The 17,614-nt window shown below is 31.6% G+C and overlaps 1 protein-coding gene across 1 annotated transcript; it reads right to left on the bottom strand.

The window, feature by feature from the left end:
- Positions 1-8,832: 8,832 nt before the first annotated feature.
- On the bottom strand, positions 8,833-17,113 carry LOC118270591 (uncharacterized). The gene is made up of 4 exons (XM_035586222.2): positions 16,922-17,113; positions 12,103-12,182; positions 10,229-10,431; positions 8,833-9,735 (listed from the first exon to the last, which is right to left on the bottom strand). Exons 1-4 carry the CDS (start codon positions 17,035-17,037, stop codon positions 9,604-9,606), a joined length of 531 nt encoding a protein of 176 aa, XP_035442115.1. The 5' UTR covers positions 17,038-17,113; the 3' UTR covers positions 8,833-9,603.
- Positions 17,114-17,614: the final 501 nt, after the last annotated feature.

Here is a 17,614-nt window from a genome sequence, read left to right as displayed (position 1 = left end):
AGGCTCATTCATCGTTCATTGCCTGGCTAATAAATAACTGAAACAACTGAAATCCAGCCTTAAATCTATCATGTACTAAGTACCAAATTCGTATGAAAATTTTTGATTGGAAATATGTAATTGTATGCATCAGAAATTGAGCCGTATGTCTCATGTAATAAGGTGGAGTTTTGAATGTGATCTGTAGGTGGAAAAATGAAAGTTCGTGAAAGTTAGCACCTGTGTCACGAGTTATATAACTGTGTATGTGTGTGTGAGGTTGTATGATGTGTTTGGATGTGTGTGTGAATGTCATGGTTGTAGCGTGTGTGCGGCGGAGTACGATGCGTGGTTATAGGAAGTTAAAAGTAATTATTATTGTAGTTTCGTGTACTGGATATTATATGTTATTGAAGATGTTTCCTTATAAAGAGAATGTTATAAGAAGTTTAATTATTTCAACTATTTGTTTATTGTAAAATATTGACTCAGTAATACCTAGGTTATTAGACAAATAATTAGAAATATCCAGTCAAAAGGTGTCAAAAGTAGCTAAAGACATAAAACAAATAAATGATGATACATTTCTCAATCTAACACTGATGATTTAGTTACAATCAAATAGTTTTGATGCGCTACACTTCGTAGTACAAAAGACATCAACGCGTTACGTTTTGTATAACGTTTTAAATACGACATTGTTTTAGTAAATATTACTAATGTGAATTGGATTGGTAGCATTACAGTCTAAATGCATTCATTTAATATATTTTCCGATTGATTCAAAATATTTTAATCGAGTACGGTACCTACATTTTGTACCGAATTAGTATTTCGTATCACCTATCACACATAGATTTCAGTAGTTTAGTACATATAATAGAGTAAAACTTACAGTAAACTAATACTAATAATGATATTTTCAAATATTTACAAAATATGTCTTTATTAACGATAACTACAAAACCACAAAACAAATCATAATCACAATACCAAAATCCAACACATACAAATTCCATACTTTTAACCATTCACATTCACACAAAAACGAACCATACAAAAAGTACATTCCTATGTATACCCTAAATACATAAACTTACGACGCAACAAAAGCGGGTCATGTACACGGATGTACGTGTATGTGTGTGTGAATGCCAATGGCACCAACACATACATAATGTAAAAGTGTGAGCACATAACACCTGCCTGAATGGTTGGAAATGGGTATCGAGATGGTTTCACGTAGAAAATACTATGGATGTGGATGTTGTATAAAGTAAACATGTTATTCTGTAGTGTAAATAAATAATAATGTTTGTTTACTGGTATATATCCTTCCTGGTATATATGTAATTATTAGTTTACTTATGGTAATAATTGGAACTTGAAATTTAGGGTGAATTTTATTTATTGAGGTAGGATTACTACAGTTTGTAGTCTTTCTGTGTTCCTTCTCAAAAATTAGGCGTGTTTTTAAGGTTTCTCCCCAAAACCAAAAATACATAGATTCAAGTATTTATTATACAGTTCTAATAATTTATGTTTTCTTGCAGTTTCTTTGGATTTAACTCTCGTATCGAGTACATATTTTATGATAAAGTTAAAGGTTATGTACTGGATGGGTAAACCTAATGGGTACCTGTAAGGATATGTGAAATGGATTATGTTTAGTGCCAATTATAGCTTAGCTTAGCTTACCGGGTACACATGTAAATGCTGGGACATTTTTAAAATCCTTTCAAAAAGGTTTCAATACGTAGTAATTTTAGATCTCTTTATATGAATGAGTAAGGTAAATTATATCATGATATTTCATTCAACTATACCTAATTTTAATTTTTTTTCTTGTACTTATTCCTAAGTTACTAAATGAGCTATGTATATGTCAGATTTAATAAAGGTTTTTATTCTTCTGATTTATTTTAACCCAAAGTTTAGAAATCAAACACATATGGTGAAAAGTGGGTGTACATTATACAATGGCATTTATTGTCGAAATGTGGGCCTCTGCCTACCCCTTCGGGAATAAAAGGCGTGTCAATACTTTTAGAAATCAAACACATCTACTTAAATATACATAGTATTCATGATTAGTATTATCTGCAATAATAAAAAAAGAAACGATATCTATCTCAAACTAGAACCTCAAAACGAAAACCAAAACCTGAAAGAACGTATTGAAGCATTTACATAACACTACATAAATCTATCATTACAACTCTTTTCAAATTTACAAAAAAATTACGTAACAAATAGTCAATACAAATGCTAGTCTCCAAATACTCTCCAATGGTCGTGCGTTCGAAGTGTGTCGGGTTCAACGACCGACTTTCTACGGCGGCCATCTTGCGTGGTGACGTAACAAGGATGCTGGAATGATGTCACTCGAAATGAAAGTCTGTGTTGTGTGTACTTTTGTCACTTTTTTAGTATTTCGGTTCGTAATGTTAGGTAACGTTTTTATGTTATGTTAAGTATTTTATAGTACGTATTTTTGAGGATGTCTTTTTTTTAATGTTTTGTTTGTTATTGTTGTTTTAATAGTTACATTTTTAAAAGGCGAATAATGATGTATGTTCTATGTTTCTTTTAAATTTTTAATTAACATCATACAGATTTATATTCTACAACGTATCTAAATGCTCATTATCTTAATATAAAATTAAAACCAACATTTTGTTACCAAACGTTTGTTAAATTATTTTAACAAAGTTTATGAAGTAAACAAAAGGCTATTATTTAATTCTGTAATGGAATGGAATGGAATTTAAACTGGAAATGGTGTTAATATATTTCTACTACCTATAATATTACAAATATTTTTGCGTTAGATTGCATCCAACTCCATAAAGAGAGTAGCCATGAGACTATTTGCTTTTTTTTCAGAGGGGAAAATCATACAACGACTTTTCTCGCCAGGCAAGACGAGAGGGAGTGTCAGACTTATACTGACTAAAAACCACCCCGTTCCTACTCCTGCTTGTCGAGCAGGAGCCCCAGTAAACCCTAGTCCGAAGATGCAGTTGATATTTGTCATCCAATTGCTTTCAGAGGCACAATAGGCATACATTCCTTCCAATCCTTTTTAAAAGCAACATCTCCGCTATCACCCAACCAATTACTCAAGCAACAACTCCTCATTCAACGAAAAAACTATTCGCCCTCCACCCACCAGAAGGCCCACGCTTTCGTCTTTCGTAAATTACCAAAACACATCCGCCACTTCACTTTCTCGCCACTTTCGTGTGTGCCACTTTGAACACTTTCACCTTCGAGAGAAAAATGCCACATCCGGCTTGTGAATGGGTATTGCGAAATGTTCCACAGGTACCACCTGACGCGAGAGTTGGCAGGTTTTTGGTTGCTACTTCTACTTCTACACCTGTGGGGGCTGGGTGCGGGTTAGTAGTCGGGTTGGTTTTGGATGGGATGGTGTGGTTTATGAAATATATTTTATTATATGTTTTTGCAGGTTTTTTAAATGCTTTTTCTTTTTCATAGGAATCTACACTTTGGCATGAACAAATAACTTCATTAGACGATTGACCGACAGACAGACGTTTTGTTTTTTGAATCTTAATATTGTAATATTTACTTTGACGTCCAAAAATACCTACCCCGTCAAATTTCTCGGTCTTTTTGAAATAAATAAATTTGACTTTGACTTTAGGCGAATCCCCTTGAAATCAATTAGTACGGTAGGTGTTTAAGGCATTGACATTAGAATTGATATCTACACAATATACTTTATTACATATCTTTAATTGTTATTTTCAAAAGATGTTTTGTATTATGGATTCACTTTTTAAACGAGAAATAGAGTCAGTAAAATCTCTTGAATTTGCCTTTAAAGGAATAAATTTTGTAAGCAGATGTATCATCATACTGATTGTATAAAGGTAAATAGATGCATTTATTGCCAATCCTTATCTAGCTTTACCAGGAACGATAGATACGGTGTGCTATGTACAATTATATAATAAAGAATATTAGCTACTCAGCTACAATTGCATTACAAATGATACAAAAGGTATTTCGTCTTCATCTTTTTAACAAACCGATTATTTGACACATTCAGCATGAACTCGTCTACTGAGAAATTCTTCAGAAATTTTCAGGTTTTTATACCATTCAAATAATCAGTTGTTTGCATTAATATTCTTTTCATATCTTGGAAATGCATTGCAGTCGGAATAAAGATGAACGCGTTATAAAAGGATACGTTTTTCTTTGATATCTTGACTCACTTATCCGCAATATATTTTAAAACACATTCACACATGGCATAATGGGTCGATACTTGTCCTATTTGACACTTGTTATATTATTAAAGTAGAGATTTTTTGTGACAAATTCTTGCAGATTTTCTGTCTAACTACTGAATACTAACATTACACAATCTTTAACTAATAATTTATCAATTCTGTCCATACATATTTCCATTTTTTTTTTTACTTTTTGAGCTTCTTATATCAAAGCTAGCTCTTATACACGTTGTTGCTCAACCAACCATTGCCGAACAACCTCAATCCCATCAAACATAGCCCTAATATAACTCATGGAAAACATCAGATAAATTACAAACTTATCACATGGGTGGGCTTCTAATCTCTAAACAAAATAAGAAAAAAAAACTAGAATTGGTCATACCCACCTGTTTTTACTTTTCCACCACACAATTTCACATAACTGTCCATTAATCAGTAGACAATTCTCAACTTTATCATCGTCAGTTTATGGTTGTTTTTTTATTGATGGTGGTATGGAGTTATGGTGTTCTGTTATGGTGTATGTTGTGCCATTGAGGGCACTATGTTTACCCGATCTCTCAGTGTGAAAGCAAGAGAAAGGTAGGAGCCAGCGCCACAAGGCCCCGAATTCCATCGCTGGTGAAAGAGATTTTTTAATAGCCTACGATACAGGCTGAGTTTTCTTGTTTTCGTTTATTGATGATAATTATTGTTTTTGAGTTAGGTTTGGGTTTGTATGGATAGATATTGAGAGTACATAAGCGATATACTAGTCCCAAGAATGTTTAGGTTTAGTTGCTGAAACGGTATTAGAAGAATGATATATAATGTTACGACATTGTTTAAGTAAAGCAGTAATACGAAATAACATACTAATGAGTTAAAAACGTGGTGTTTTCGCAAATTCAAGAATAAGTTAGCAAAATGTGAATGATACTAGCTATGTGTTGAGCAGTACGTAGTAGTGATAGAGAGACTGACAAACTATTATTTATTTCAATAATAATTGACCTTTAAAAATTACCAATTTATGGTTTAATTGGAATACATGATTTGATTTAGATTTTGAAATATCTATTCAAACTTAAAACCAGCATTTAGATACCTAAATTACTAAAGAAGTTTGGTTTTCGGAACTACTATAGTAGTGCAATTAGAGATATTAAATTGTTGGCTTATTATATGGCATATTATTTGTTGTTGGCTCTTCTTGTATGATGTTGGTTTCAGAAAATTTTACAAATAGAAAACATTGTTAACTACAATGTTAAATTGAACTTGATTTAATCATGAAGAACCAATGTGTGTATGGATTTTGGCAGGCACGTAATAAACAATATTTATTCTATTACCAATTCATTTGAATTTCCATGAAACCTAAGGTATTGAATTATATCTCATCTTCTCCTGAAGACTTTGATCTGACCTGAAAACCTGAAGATTAAAGTTTTTAAACAAGCTATTAGATTTTCTCTATAACTTTAGCCTATACGTTTTTCATATTAGTACAATAGAATGGAAAAATCAATTTATTACAATATTTAAAGAAAAATTTAAATGTAAGTTAGATTTACTTTGCAGTGTTATAAAACCCCATTGCTACGAATTTTACATACTGTGTCGCTTCATCAGCAGTAAATTACAAAATAATAATACAATAATTTTTGACACTTGATTTTGAGTATCAATGTGAATACTATATTTTATAGGATATCTATAGTTTATTAACGAGTAAAGGGTAATCATTTTATACCTAAGTTAAATGAAGTTTTATAGTTTTAAATGAGGGAATGATTCTCATTTTAAAGTCTTTGATTTTTCCAAGTTTTGTTTTGCGTTTTTTTCCTGAATGATGCTGATTTATGGAGACGGAAATTCAACACATTTGATTGTTGTTGTTTTTGAACAATTCAAAAACAATACATTTGTCGTTACTTCAAAAGTTTATCATTAACAAGTCGGTAGAAATAATAATGTTTGTAATATTAAAATTAAGATATGTCACTTTTTCTATTATTTCTTAGTTTAACTATTAAACAAAATACTTATAGATCTTAGTACAATATCAAATCATGATGTTTAATTTGTTGTAACTTACAATTGTAATTATTAATGAGAAAACGGAACAAAATACAACAAAAATGTAGGCAAGTGAAAGTGTCACGCACACATTGACATTGTGCGTCTGTAGTAGTGGAGAAAGTTTGCCGTCTACATAATAGAGATTGCGGAGGGAATGGAGACGATAAGTGTTATTATTTTTTGGATGTAGGAATAGTTTTAAAGTTTTGAACAATATATACAGGTTGTATAAAAATAAGACACAAGTTATATTGCTTTTAATTGGAATGATAGCTTAATTTTACCTTTCGATAAAAAATAGTTAAACTAAGATTAGTTAATTTGCATGAAAAATGTATGAGATATGTACCATTTTGTATTGATTATTGAATCTACATTAGGAAACACATTGTGGATCACTTAATTTAATAATTTACCTATGGCTCTTAAAGGATTATCGTTTTGGGTTAATATACCAATAATATTGCTATCAGTATTAAGTTTAAAACAATTAATGGACTCAGTTACATAGATGAAAGATTTCTAACTGAGTTAAGCATCATAAAACAATACTCAGAAAATCTATCACTCAATTCAATTTCATTCACTGAAAATGTTCTTCGCCTCACACAAAAAATAACCACAGAAGTCGTCTCCAAACATTTCTATGTCCAATAATTTCCACGGCAATGTGTGTGAGTGAAAGGCGTGTACATATACGAGTGTACCCACGCACAGCTGTGCATGTGTGAGTGAAGATGGCATGTTGTTTTTTTAACATTCTATCTATATTGAAAACTAGTATAAAAGTGGACCCGGTCCGTTTGTACGGGTTAGTTTCTAAATAGCCGGAGAAGGGAGAATGGCTGATGTTGATGTGTTTCAGAAAAATAGTTGGAGATATTATTATTATGTTGAGAGATATTTATTTGTTTATTTCATGTTTAATGTACACAATACAATTAAATAATAGTACATAAGGCGAACTTAATGCCGTATGGCATTCTTTACCAATCAACCTTAGACAATATTGTTTATTAGATATTTATATATGTTGGTAATATAATTACGTTTAATTATCAAAATGGTATTTAAAGTTAGTCATATGATAGAATTTGGAAATATACAGTAATAATTATTTATGTGCTTCAAGCATTAAATAATTTATATTATTATGATTTTTTTAAACACAAAACTTAATTATGCTTTTATAGTGTAATTTTTTATTTCCATTGAAGGATTATCTTAAAGGTACATCACACTAATATGATAAATGTGAAAGTTTATTTTTTTTGGTGGTTTGACCATCTATCACGTTGAAACCACTGCATAGATTTTGATGAAATTAAAATTAATGATATACAAACAGGGTATGAGCTGACTTGGGTGATAGGATATAGAATATATCGCAGAAATAAGTGTCTCTATATGAGTAGCTACCTAGTTTAAATCAAAATTGAAACTGCAGCAAACTTTAAACTTCATGTTTTATTAGCATGTCTTAACATTAACCTTTTTATCTATAATTACTACACATACCTTAATCTTCGTCGTATCCCCATAAAACTCCTAGGGAGTAGGCAGAGGTACACAATACGGCATGTAACGCCACTATACAAAGTGCACCCACTTTTAACCAATTGTGTTATAATAATCCCATTTAATAGGAGTGAGCCTATTGCCATATACTGGGTACAATTACTTATTCTTTTAGTCTATTATTTTTATTCTCAATTAACATGAAATTCTTTAACACAAAACATAATTATTAAATAATCAATAAATACTATTGTTACTTCACTTAGTAATAATGCCATTAAAACAATATATAATAAATAAATTACTTTTAGCTATTTTTCGTTTAGTTACATAATGTTATCGAGAGATGGCGCTGTGAGTCCCATTCAAACGTTGTTGTAAAATATCACGCATCGTAGATTTCTCGACCGTTACTTGGCTGTGGGCTTGTCAGAGTAGGCTACAAAGAAATAATAACTTGTCTAGTGTGTGTTTGTGTATGATAAAAAACAAAAGAGAATTATTTTTACCTTCAAACTACCGTGTACCTGTAAAAACTATTATCTATTTCGTTTACGTGTATGACTATCGTACCTACTGATATTTTAACATACATACATAGCATCAACAGTAACTGTACAGACCGACTGAACTGTAAAATCTGCACAGTTAAATCGTTAGTTGCGTAGGACGTGTTACTAATAATCCCTGTCTCGTTGGGTCTTATATTTCGAAGTCGACAAACTAGGTATCATCAGTTTTCTTTTCTTCAAAAATAAGTACTTAGTACGACAATAGACTTATCCCCATCACATGGACCTTCATGATAGAACTCGTAACTCGTGAATAGTGGGTGCTTCATTGATAAAAGAGATGATGCTATGTATGTATGTTAAAATATCAGTAGGTACGATAATCATACCGTAAACGAAATAGGTACAGTCTGATTTTGACAGGCATTTTTAACTGTACAGTTAAATCGTAAGGTGTGTAACCGACATAATTAGCAATAAAATACCTTAAATGAATAAAAATCAGTTTATTTTATTTCTTACAAATACTTGTACAGTCTTATTATTGAATAATACATTATTTTATTACAACGTTCAGTTTTATGACACATAAACCCGTAATAATTAGCTATTAAACTATATAAATATAAAAACTTTCAGCCTATCTGGCGATTTTTACAAGAAACTGTAATTTAAATGGAAAATAAAAAAGATTTTTTGATCCTACCCTGTGCTATCCAAGCCTCTTTTATTATTTGTACAATATTTTAATTTTATTTTTTATATTAATTTAATAAAAAATATAATTATTCAAATAAATTAATAAAATATTCAAAAATTTAAACAAATTACGCACCATTGAATTCAGCATGTTAAATAAAAAATAATTTAAAGCTTACACTTTAACGCACCTTTAAATTAATTTTAAATTTCTTAAAAAATAATAGTTTATCAAATACTTTTTAAATATTTCCTTAAAAAATAAAAAGATCATTGGAAATCTGTACTTATTTTTGAAATTATACAATGAATATTTCTTATACACTAATTCACTGAAATTGATATATAATAAAAAAAGTAATTACTGTGGAAAGCTACTATCTATCAAAGAATAAATCACAATAATTATAGAAATGGCTACGAATTAAATAAATTAGAGTAATCATGACAATAAGCTATTAAAATTAAATAAATAATCAAGGTAAAGCCTCACCTATAATTATTCTGACCACGATACAATATGTAAAAACATGAAAATTATCTATCTTTTCAGGCTAAAGGTTTTATGAGCTGATCTGGGATTTGTAAGCTAAATCGTTGGCATCATTCGCGATGTTTGAAGATCTGGCGTAGGGGTAGGTGGCTGCTGATGCTGTGGGGGATGTCCATTGCTGGGATGACTGGAAGCCAGCGAGCTGAGGAAGAAAATTTATGGTTAATATCTCTTTAGTCAGTATATTAAAGTGTCACTATCACTATTAATATTGATAATTGTCTGTTGCTCTATCAGCTGATGTGCCCTTTACAATCAAAATGCTTTTCTTTATACTACATTGCTGGACTATAAGCCTCAAGTTTATCAGAGAGCGCTGTTGGCTGATCTTTGTCAATATGAGGTAACTTAGATGGTTCTTAAGACACCCACTCTCTCTATTGACTGTGTCTAAGGGCCTAAAGACCTGAGTGTTACATAATACATAACATACTACATTTAACTCATTTAACATATTCCATTTAAAAGTATATTACACAGGATTAAGGCTAACAAATTGCCGTACCTGAGAGTCGAACTCGATATCATTCTGCAATCACCACATGCAACCATAAGACACGTGATTTTATCAGAATCTCATAGTTTTCTAATAAAGAAAAAATAATTAAACCCTAAGAAAAATCAATCTATCTTACCTTCCCACTGATATTGTTAAGTCCACCGCCGCTCAAGAGTTTCTGGATGCCCAATGCTGCAGCCACCACGAAGGCCAGCTTGGCCACCACCAGAGCCTTGGTCACCAAGAGTGTCAGACCTCCGAAGAGCAGACCAGCAACAGCCAGGACCTTGACTCCGATACCAGCTATCAGGGGTGTGTACTTCTTGATTTTGCCACGAGCTGTAAAAAAAAGAAAATTTAATGAAAATTTTTATCTCCGTTTACAGTTAATATTTTTCCCAAAAGAGGCAGGAGAAGTTCTTTGTTTTACAGCAAAACGAGCAACGTTTTGCTACACACTAGAATTATTTGAAACTTAAAATGAATAAAACATTTTTTTTAAAAAAGGACGGCTCCTTTTTGAAACAATTAACATTCAAACCTCAATTTTTTTTGGTTACTATACAAAACTTTCTCCTAAGTCTGCAAAATATTATACTGAAAACCACATCAAAATCGATTCAGGTAAACGCGAGATAATCGCGCACAAACAGAAATACAGGACAAACGGTAGTAAATGTCCTATTTTTAAACTCGGTAAAAAATATTACAAATTAAAATTAACTTAGTACCGTGCCAACCCTGTCCATTACGATAACGTAACCTTGACCACGCGCCGCTCTCTCACGTAACACTTGTGGTAACAGTTCATTCACACACGACGCTTTCATTGCTATCACATTTTATTTTACATTTTATTTTAGTATCGTAATAATTATGTTATGTGCACGCTACCTTTATATTTCCGCAATATTATTTATTATTTTTTATTACGTTCTATAATGTATAATTTTTCAGTCACTTTTTTCATAAATGTCTAGAATATAGTTACACAAAATAGCCCAGAATATTATTTTTTAATAATATGAAAGCCCAAAAAATGATGGGTGTTTAACATTGTAGGAGTCCTCATAAATATAACAAAATCTTCTACTTATACATACTCCTAAGTGTTTTACAGGAGAGTTATTCGGCTTCCATAAATTTTATTGATGGGAATAATTTTATACCTTTGTGTAGATTTAATAAATAGATTATTCTATTTAGTGCTATTTTTTATATATCTAGTTTTATTTTTATTGGGCTTTTTTGGTTTTCGTAAATTTCTCAGTAGAAATAACACGGAGTATGGAATTGTGTCCAGTATATGTCAATGGGCTCGCCTCCTATTACATGGAACTTCTAATACAAATGCTGAAAAGTGGGTATACATTGTACAGTAGCATTACGTGCCGTAATGTGCACCTCTGCCTACTTTTACGGGGATAAAAGACGTGACGAGAATATTAAACTCTTGATAAAGTAATACACATCTCTTGGTAGAGAAAGAAATGAAAGTAGTCACACGGGTCATTGTACTATTACGTGAGCGCCATGGTCTTGTGGTCAAGGTTACTGGTTCGAATGCTATATCTATATGTGAAGCCTGTGTTCCAAAATGTAGAGGAAATAGTTATATGTATAGTATACCACTTGCATTATCCATGTTAGTATTCAAATATCAATACGATTTTCTTGTCTTAAAACAAACTAAAAATTATTAATATGCCTTTTATCCCCGAAAAGGAATGCCGCTATACAATAAACACCCACTTTTCACCATTTGTTTTATAAATCCACAATTCCAGACTATGCTACTGAGAACTACTGAGAAAGAGTTTAATAAAAAAAAAAATTAAAGTTACTTAGAATATTAATTTTCAGAAACAATTCGTTTCGTTCCGAAAAATTGGTGAAAATAGGGGACTGTAAATATTTATCCTATTTAAATCTAATTTAGCGTTTAGTATTTTCCTTTGATCATATTGTAGGTTATATTCAACAAATTGTAGCTATAAAGAGTTTACAAACCTTCTTCGAATGTCCTGGCAGCTTCCCTCAGTTCACCAGGTTCGAACTTAACGTTTAACTTTTCCTCACCAGCCGCGTCCCTGCAAAGAAAATACACAAATATTATATAAGCATATAAGGTATTATTTAGCTTAACGCGTAAAATTTCTTCTGCATTAATATAATTCTCATTTGAAGTTAAAGTCATACAGCAATTATTATTCAAATGAATGGTTAAATATTGTTTCATATGTATGAAACATACAAATTGATGTCAGTCCATCAGTGAAGTTAGGTGTAGAGAAAGATTTAACCCTTTAACAGCCTGTGTAGCATAAATGTGTCACAGATTTCTGTGTTCCTACCGCTCCTGTCGTATTGCTGCGACAAAAAATATGAATGATTTTTTTTTCGTTCTATTCGTACGAATGCTCCCACCTTATTTAGTGTAGATATTTTTTTATTATTTAGGATTAATCGTTCGCATTTAAAACTTTTATTTGAAACGAATCATTTCGATCTCCGGAATCGGAGTCAACTGTTTGTATTTCACACTTATTTTGATCGGATTAAATTGACATTACTGAATAACTGTTATTCTATTCTATACAAATTAAAAACAGTACAAAAAAGAGTTTCACAAATATTTTAATAAAAACTTGTAACGATTTTGATGACAATGAACTTGTGACGAACAATCTTTACACACTTCCATGCCTCCTCCAAGTTCATCTATCTATACATATAATAAAATCGTAGAAAAGTGCTGTCTGTACATTGAAAATAAAAATAAAAAAAATAGCAGGGGTTATTGTTATGTCGATGTCGAACCCAAAAATGTAATTAACTTTTTTTTGTCTGTTTGTCTGTTTGTCTGTTCGTCTGTGCGCGCTAATCTCAGAAACGGCTGATCCGAGTTGGATGCGGTTTTCACGAATATATTGTGGGATGCTTAAATTTACATTTAGTGTTTGTTTCATGTCAATCGGTTCATAAATAAAAAAGTTATGTCAAATTAAAGAATCACGTCGAACATTCTATGCTTATACCATTAATCTCCGCAACTATTTGACGGATTTGGTTGAAATTTGGTACAGATATAGTTTAGAACCTTAGAAAGGACATAGATATATTTTTATTTCAAAAATCAAAAAATAAAAATAAGAAATAAATTATTTATAAATAATTCTATGTCGATCGTTACACGACTTCGGTTCATGTTATTGTTTTAATTCATCGAAAAAAAGTAAATAAATAGTAAAAAGGTATGAAAAAAATAATATCAATATAATTAAACTTTTAGTACAAAGAAAATGCCCGAACGGAGTATAAATAAATAATCCAAGTTGTCTTTATCCTCGATAGATGGCGTTGGGATCGAAATAGATCGCGCTATGGTTTCGTTACATTCATTTGGTTGGGTATCGGCCGAGCGCTTCGGTACTATCGTAGAAAAAGTGTATTATCAGTCGTATGATTATTTGTCTGTAGTGGTCCTGCTGTTTCGTATATTCTAAATTGGTTTCGTTGTATTTGTCAATTAATAAGTTTATTTGTTGGGTTTTCCTGGTTTTTTGGTTAAACTATTTAACGTAGGTTTAGTTTGATATCGATTATTAGTAGTTACTGTAGTTAGTTTTTTTAATAAAATTGTAAGTCTAATTTATAAATTAATTAGATTAGATTTAAGTCGTTTCTTTTAAATTATTTAGTTTAAGCTTGGTTATTATAGCATAGAGGATAGGTTGTAAAGTTTCTTTTTTAATTGTTATAAATTCGTAATTCGTAGCTTTCTTTAGTTTTAAGTTAGTTTAAGTCCGTTTTTAAACTATTTTTTCAATGCCCTAAGTGAGTATACATCTATTAAATTCAAACGCAGAGCTCATTATGTTGATTTTTGAAGAGTTCCCTGGAATATCTTCCACATCTCATTTTTGAAGAGATCCCGCGAGATCGGGAACTATGTAGTTAAAACCAAAAATTTGCCGGAAGTCACTATTCCACGCGAACGAAGTCGCGGGCAAAAGCTAGTTGTACATACGTCTTATAATACCGAAGTACTAGTAAAGATTAAGAAAGATTAAAAATTACACTGCAAGTACCTACAAATAGGGATCTACTATAATCTCCTATTTCAATTGTACATACGTCTTATAATACCGAAGTACTAGTAAAGATTAAGAAAGATTAAAAATTACACTGCAAGTACCTACAAATAGGGATCTACTATAATCTCCTATTTCAAAATAATAATAAACAAAAGACAACTAAATGATAATCTTGTAGCAACTCATACAATTCAGAGATTACCCCGCCCCTGATCCATTCAATACAAAACATTTACATACAAATACTTTCTCCGTATTGTTTATGTATTATATGATTTCACTTTTAATGTCATGTTAAAGAAAACATCACGCCTTTTATTTCTCGAAGGGGTAGGTAGAGGCGAATATATGTCATCATGTAACAACCTCTTTGCTCCAGATAAAATATTAAGAATCTATGTAATAGGGGAAATTCTAACTAGCTTTTGCCTTGTGTGATCCACAAATTGATGACTGTTGATGAAGCGAAAGAAGTGTGTAAGAACCGTGGCAATTGGCGTTCCATTGTGTCTGCCTACCCCCATGGGAGACAGGCGTGAGGTTATGTATGTATGTATGATCCACAAATTGAAATTGATGTTTGCACCCACGACTCAGAAGAAACCCCTAATGCGGGACAACGTTAAAATTAAAATTTAATTAACATACATAACTTCACATCTTTCTTCCATGGGGTTAGGCAGAGACTATGCACCGTCAATTGCTACGAATCTTACATACCTCTTTCGCTTTATCAACAGTCATCAGTCTTTTCATGCATGCTCGTCATACAGGGTACTTTAAAAAAAATTAAAGTATCTACTTAACTATGTACTAAAATCATAAGTGAACACAGAATGTTACAACTAAGTAACATTCATTATACCAGTCGCCAACTTGACGAGTAAACAACATTGTGATGTAAATAAGTGAAATACTTGTAACATGTAAATCTCATTGTTACAGTTCACTTACGAAATAACTTGCAGTTTCAAAAAGAAATATTTTCTAATTTATGTGGTGAATGGCCACGGCTAATTAGAGTGATGACGTGTAAGGTAGCTGGTAGGGGGTTGTATGTGAAGAATTTAAGGGTAAAATTTGAGCTGAATTACGTGCTATTTCAGAAGCCTATGTCTAGTGTTGCACTATCGATTAATTGCTACACTCAAAGACATTTAATGATTACTTAAGATTAATTAATTACGATTTTGTTCCGAAAATACCTATTTGCTATGAATTATGTTATACTATATAGATTTGTGAGTTTTTATGTGTGGATCAGGATAACATTTGGACCAGTGGTAGATTATGGTTTAGCAAAAGACATCGGTTACTTTTTATCCAACGGAAATGTACGCGAAGCCGCTGGTAGAAAATAGTGAATTAATAAATATTACCGAGGTTTAATTTGGGTTCAGTTTCAAAGCAAAATATAGCCCATTTTATTCTCTATCCCTTTAATTACACAGCTACCGTAAAAGGGGGTGAATAGAAACAACTATTAAATCCAAAAATATGAAAACAAAGTAATAATCCTAATATGTTTTTTTTCTATTCACCCCATTTTACCGTACTAATAAAACGATGCTATAAGAGGTGAAAGACAAACAAACACACTTTTGCATTGACATTCATTTTAATAAAGTTTCTTATCATACATGCCGTGAAAAGATAGCGTAATGCAACGTCCTCTTTCTGTCCAAATCTCATGATACTAAAAACCTAACTTTATGTCATACACAACAAACAGCACAACAGTATTGTGTCATGTAACGAAATGATAAAAATAATACCAGAGTCTTTTCTGGTTAAAAACTTTACGCGACATCATAGAATGTTAAGTTAAAACACATTTAAGAACATGTTACACATGTTTTCAAAGTAAACAAAGGAAGGTTATTTTTAAAACGTTTTGGCTACTCAACTGCGCATGACAAAATGTAGCCGGTCCCTATTTTAAGTGAATTAGCATTAGGTCCATTGTTTTTAAAATGTTTCTTTAGAATACATTGGAAAGTTGACATGTTTTTAGGGCCGGTAATAGCTTTGACATTTAAACAACATAACTGCTGAAAATTTTGGTGTCACATTAGGTACATGTTTGTCTGTTTGTCTATTAGCGGACACGGTGCCCTTTACAGGTACTGAGGGTGGCCACCAAGGTGGTTTAAGTGAGGTAAAAATCCCCCACTCCCTAGTCTTTTATTCCCAAAAACCTAGGCACCTTTTGAAGACTTCCCCTAGTCATTAAAAAAGTTACATGTTTCTGTCGAAACAATGTAACCAAGAATTGTATTGTGAACTTGATTAAAAAAGAGTAACTATTTTTTGCTTGTTCTTCTCCATAGGAATCTATACTTTAGAACAAGCAAATACAGTTTCACTAGAAGACTGACCGACAGACAGATATTTGTAATATTGGTAATATTTGCTTTAAGGTTAAAAAGTGCTTTCCTGATTTGGACTTTGTGTGTGGATTATGTACAATGTGCCTATCTGCCTATCCATTTGGAAACTTGCAGTTGTAAATTATCAATTATCTATGATCAATTATTTATTACATAAAACTAAGTGATGTTGTACCTGAAACATCTCTGTAATCACTGGCTCACAATAAAAAACTTTGACTTTGAATGTTTTCAATTCCAAAACAATTATTTTAACATAACCAATCATCCAATTTGTCTTAAGAAAATTTTATAAAAGAAATTCCGAGCACACCTTATTTTATACAAAAAATAAGCACTTACTTTTCAATAGCCACTCCGGAGAACAGCTCGATTTTTCCATCTTCCTCGTTCGATGCACCGGGGGCAGCACTGCAGGCCACCACAGCCACAATCAGAAATAAGCACAGCACACGCATTTTGAAAAAAAAAATATTTTTTTTTAATTTTTTTTGGATCAAGCTCTTGGCTTCTGTAGTCCTGAGTGGACGGTGGTCTAGGATCAAGTGAGATGCGTCCGGGATGCCGCCCGCCTTTTATATTCTACCTTATGAGCACAATAAGGATGGCTGTTACGGAATACTGTGTAGTGTAACGAGATAGTCTTGGTACTTGATAAGGAAAATTGGTTAGTAGGGGATGGATTTTGGTGCTGGATTTTTTTTAAGGTTTGTTGTAGTAAGTATATTTGTGGAATTTTGTGTAGGTATATTTTTTAATTATGATTTTTAGGAAAGTACCTATTAGATTTTACTTTCTTTTAAAAATTCAGGGTTCAAGGTAACCCAAGACTGGTTTTTTATTTGTAACTTATATGTCACATGAAAATATAAATGATTTTCTATAGTGAACTGAAAATTTTGTGTTTTCTCAATAGCTGAAATGTGTTTTATAACAAGAACAAGTTACCAATAACTTTATCTTAATAAAAACTTACGCTTATTATAATGCGTTGGTGTAATATTTTATGCGGATAAAATAAAAATACAAGTATCA

The sequence above is a fragment of the Spodoptera frugiperda genome, chromosome 13 (genome assembly GCF_023101765.2).
Source record: "Spodoptera frugiperda isolate SF20-4 chromosome 13, AGI-APGP_CSIRO_Sfru_2.0, whole genome shotgun sequence".
Lineage (NCBI taxonomy): Eukaryota > Metazoa > Arthropoda > Insecta > Lepidoptera > Noctuidae > Spodoptera > Spodoptera frugiperda.
This window is presented reverse-complemented; position numbering and strand designations above follow the sequence as displayed.

Coding starts and splice junctions, on each gene's coding strand:
- LOC118270591 (XM_035586222.2), bottom strand. CDS start 17,037: ATGCGTGTGCTGTGCTTATTTCTGATTGTGGCTGTGGTGGCCTGCAGT. Junction 12,183..16,921: donor TCCGGAGTGGCTATTGAAAA/GTAAGTGCTTAT, acceptor TTTTCTTTGCAG/GGACGCGGCTGGTGAGGAAA. Junction 10,432..12,102: donor TGCCAGGACATTCGAAGAAG/GTTTGTAAACTC, acceptor TTTTTTTTACAG/CTCGTGGCAAAATCAAGAAG.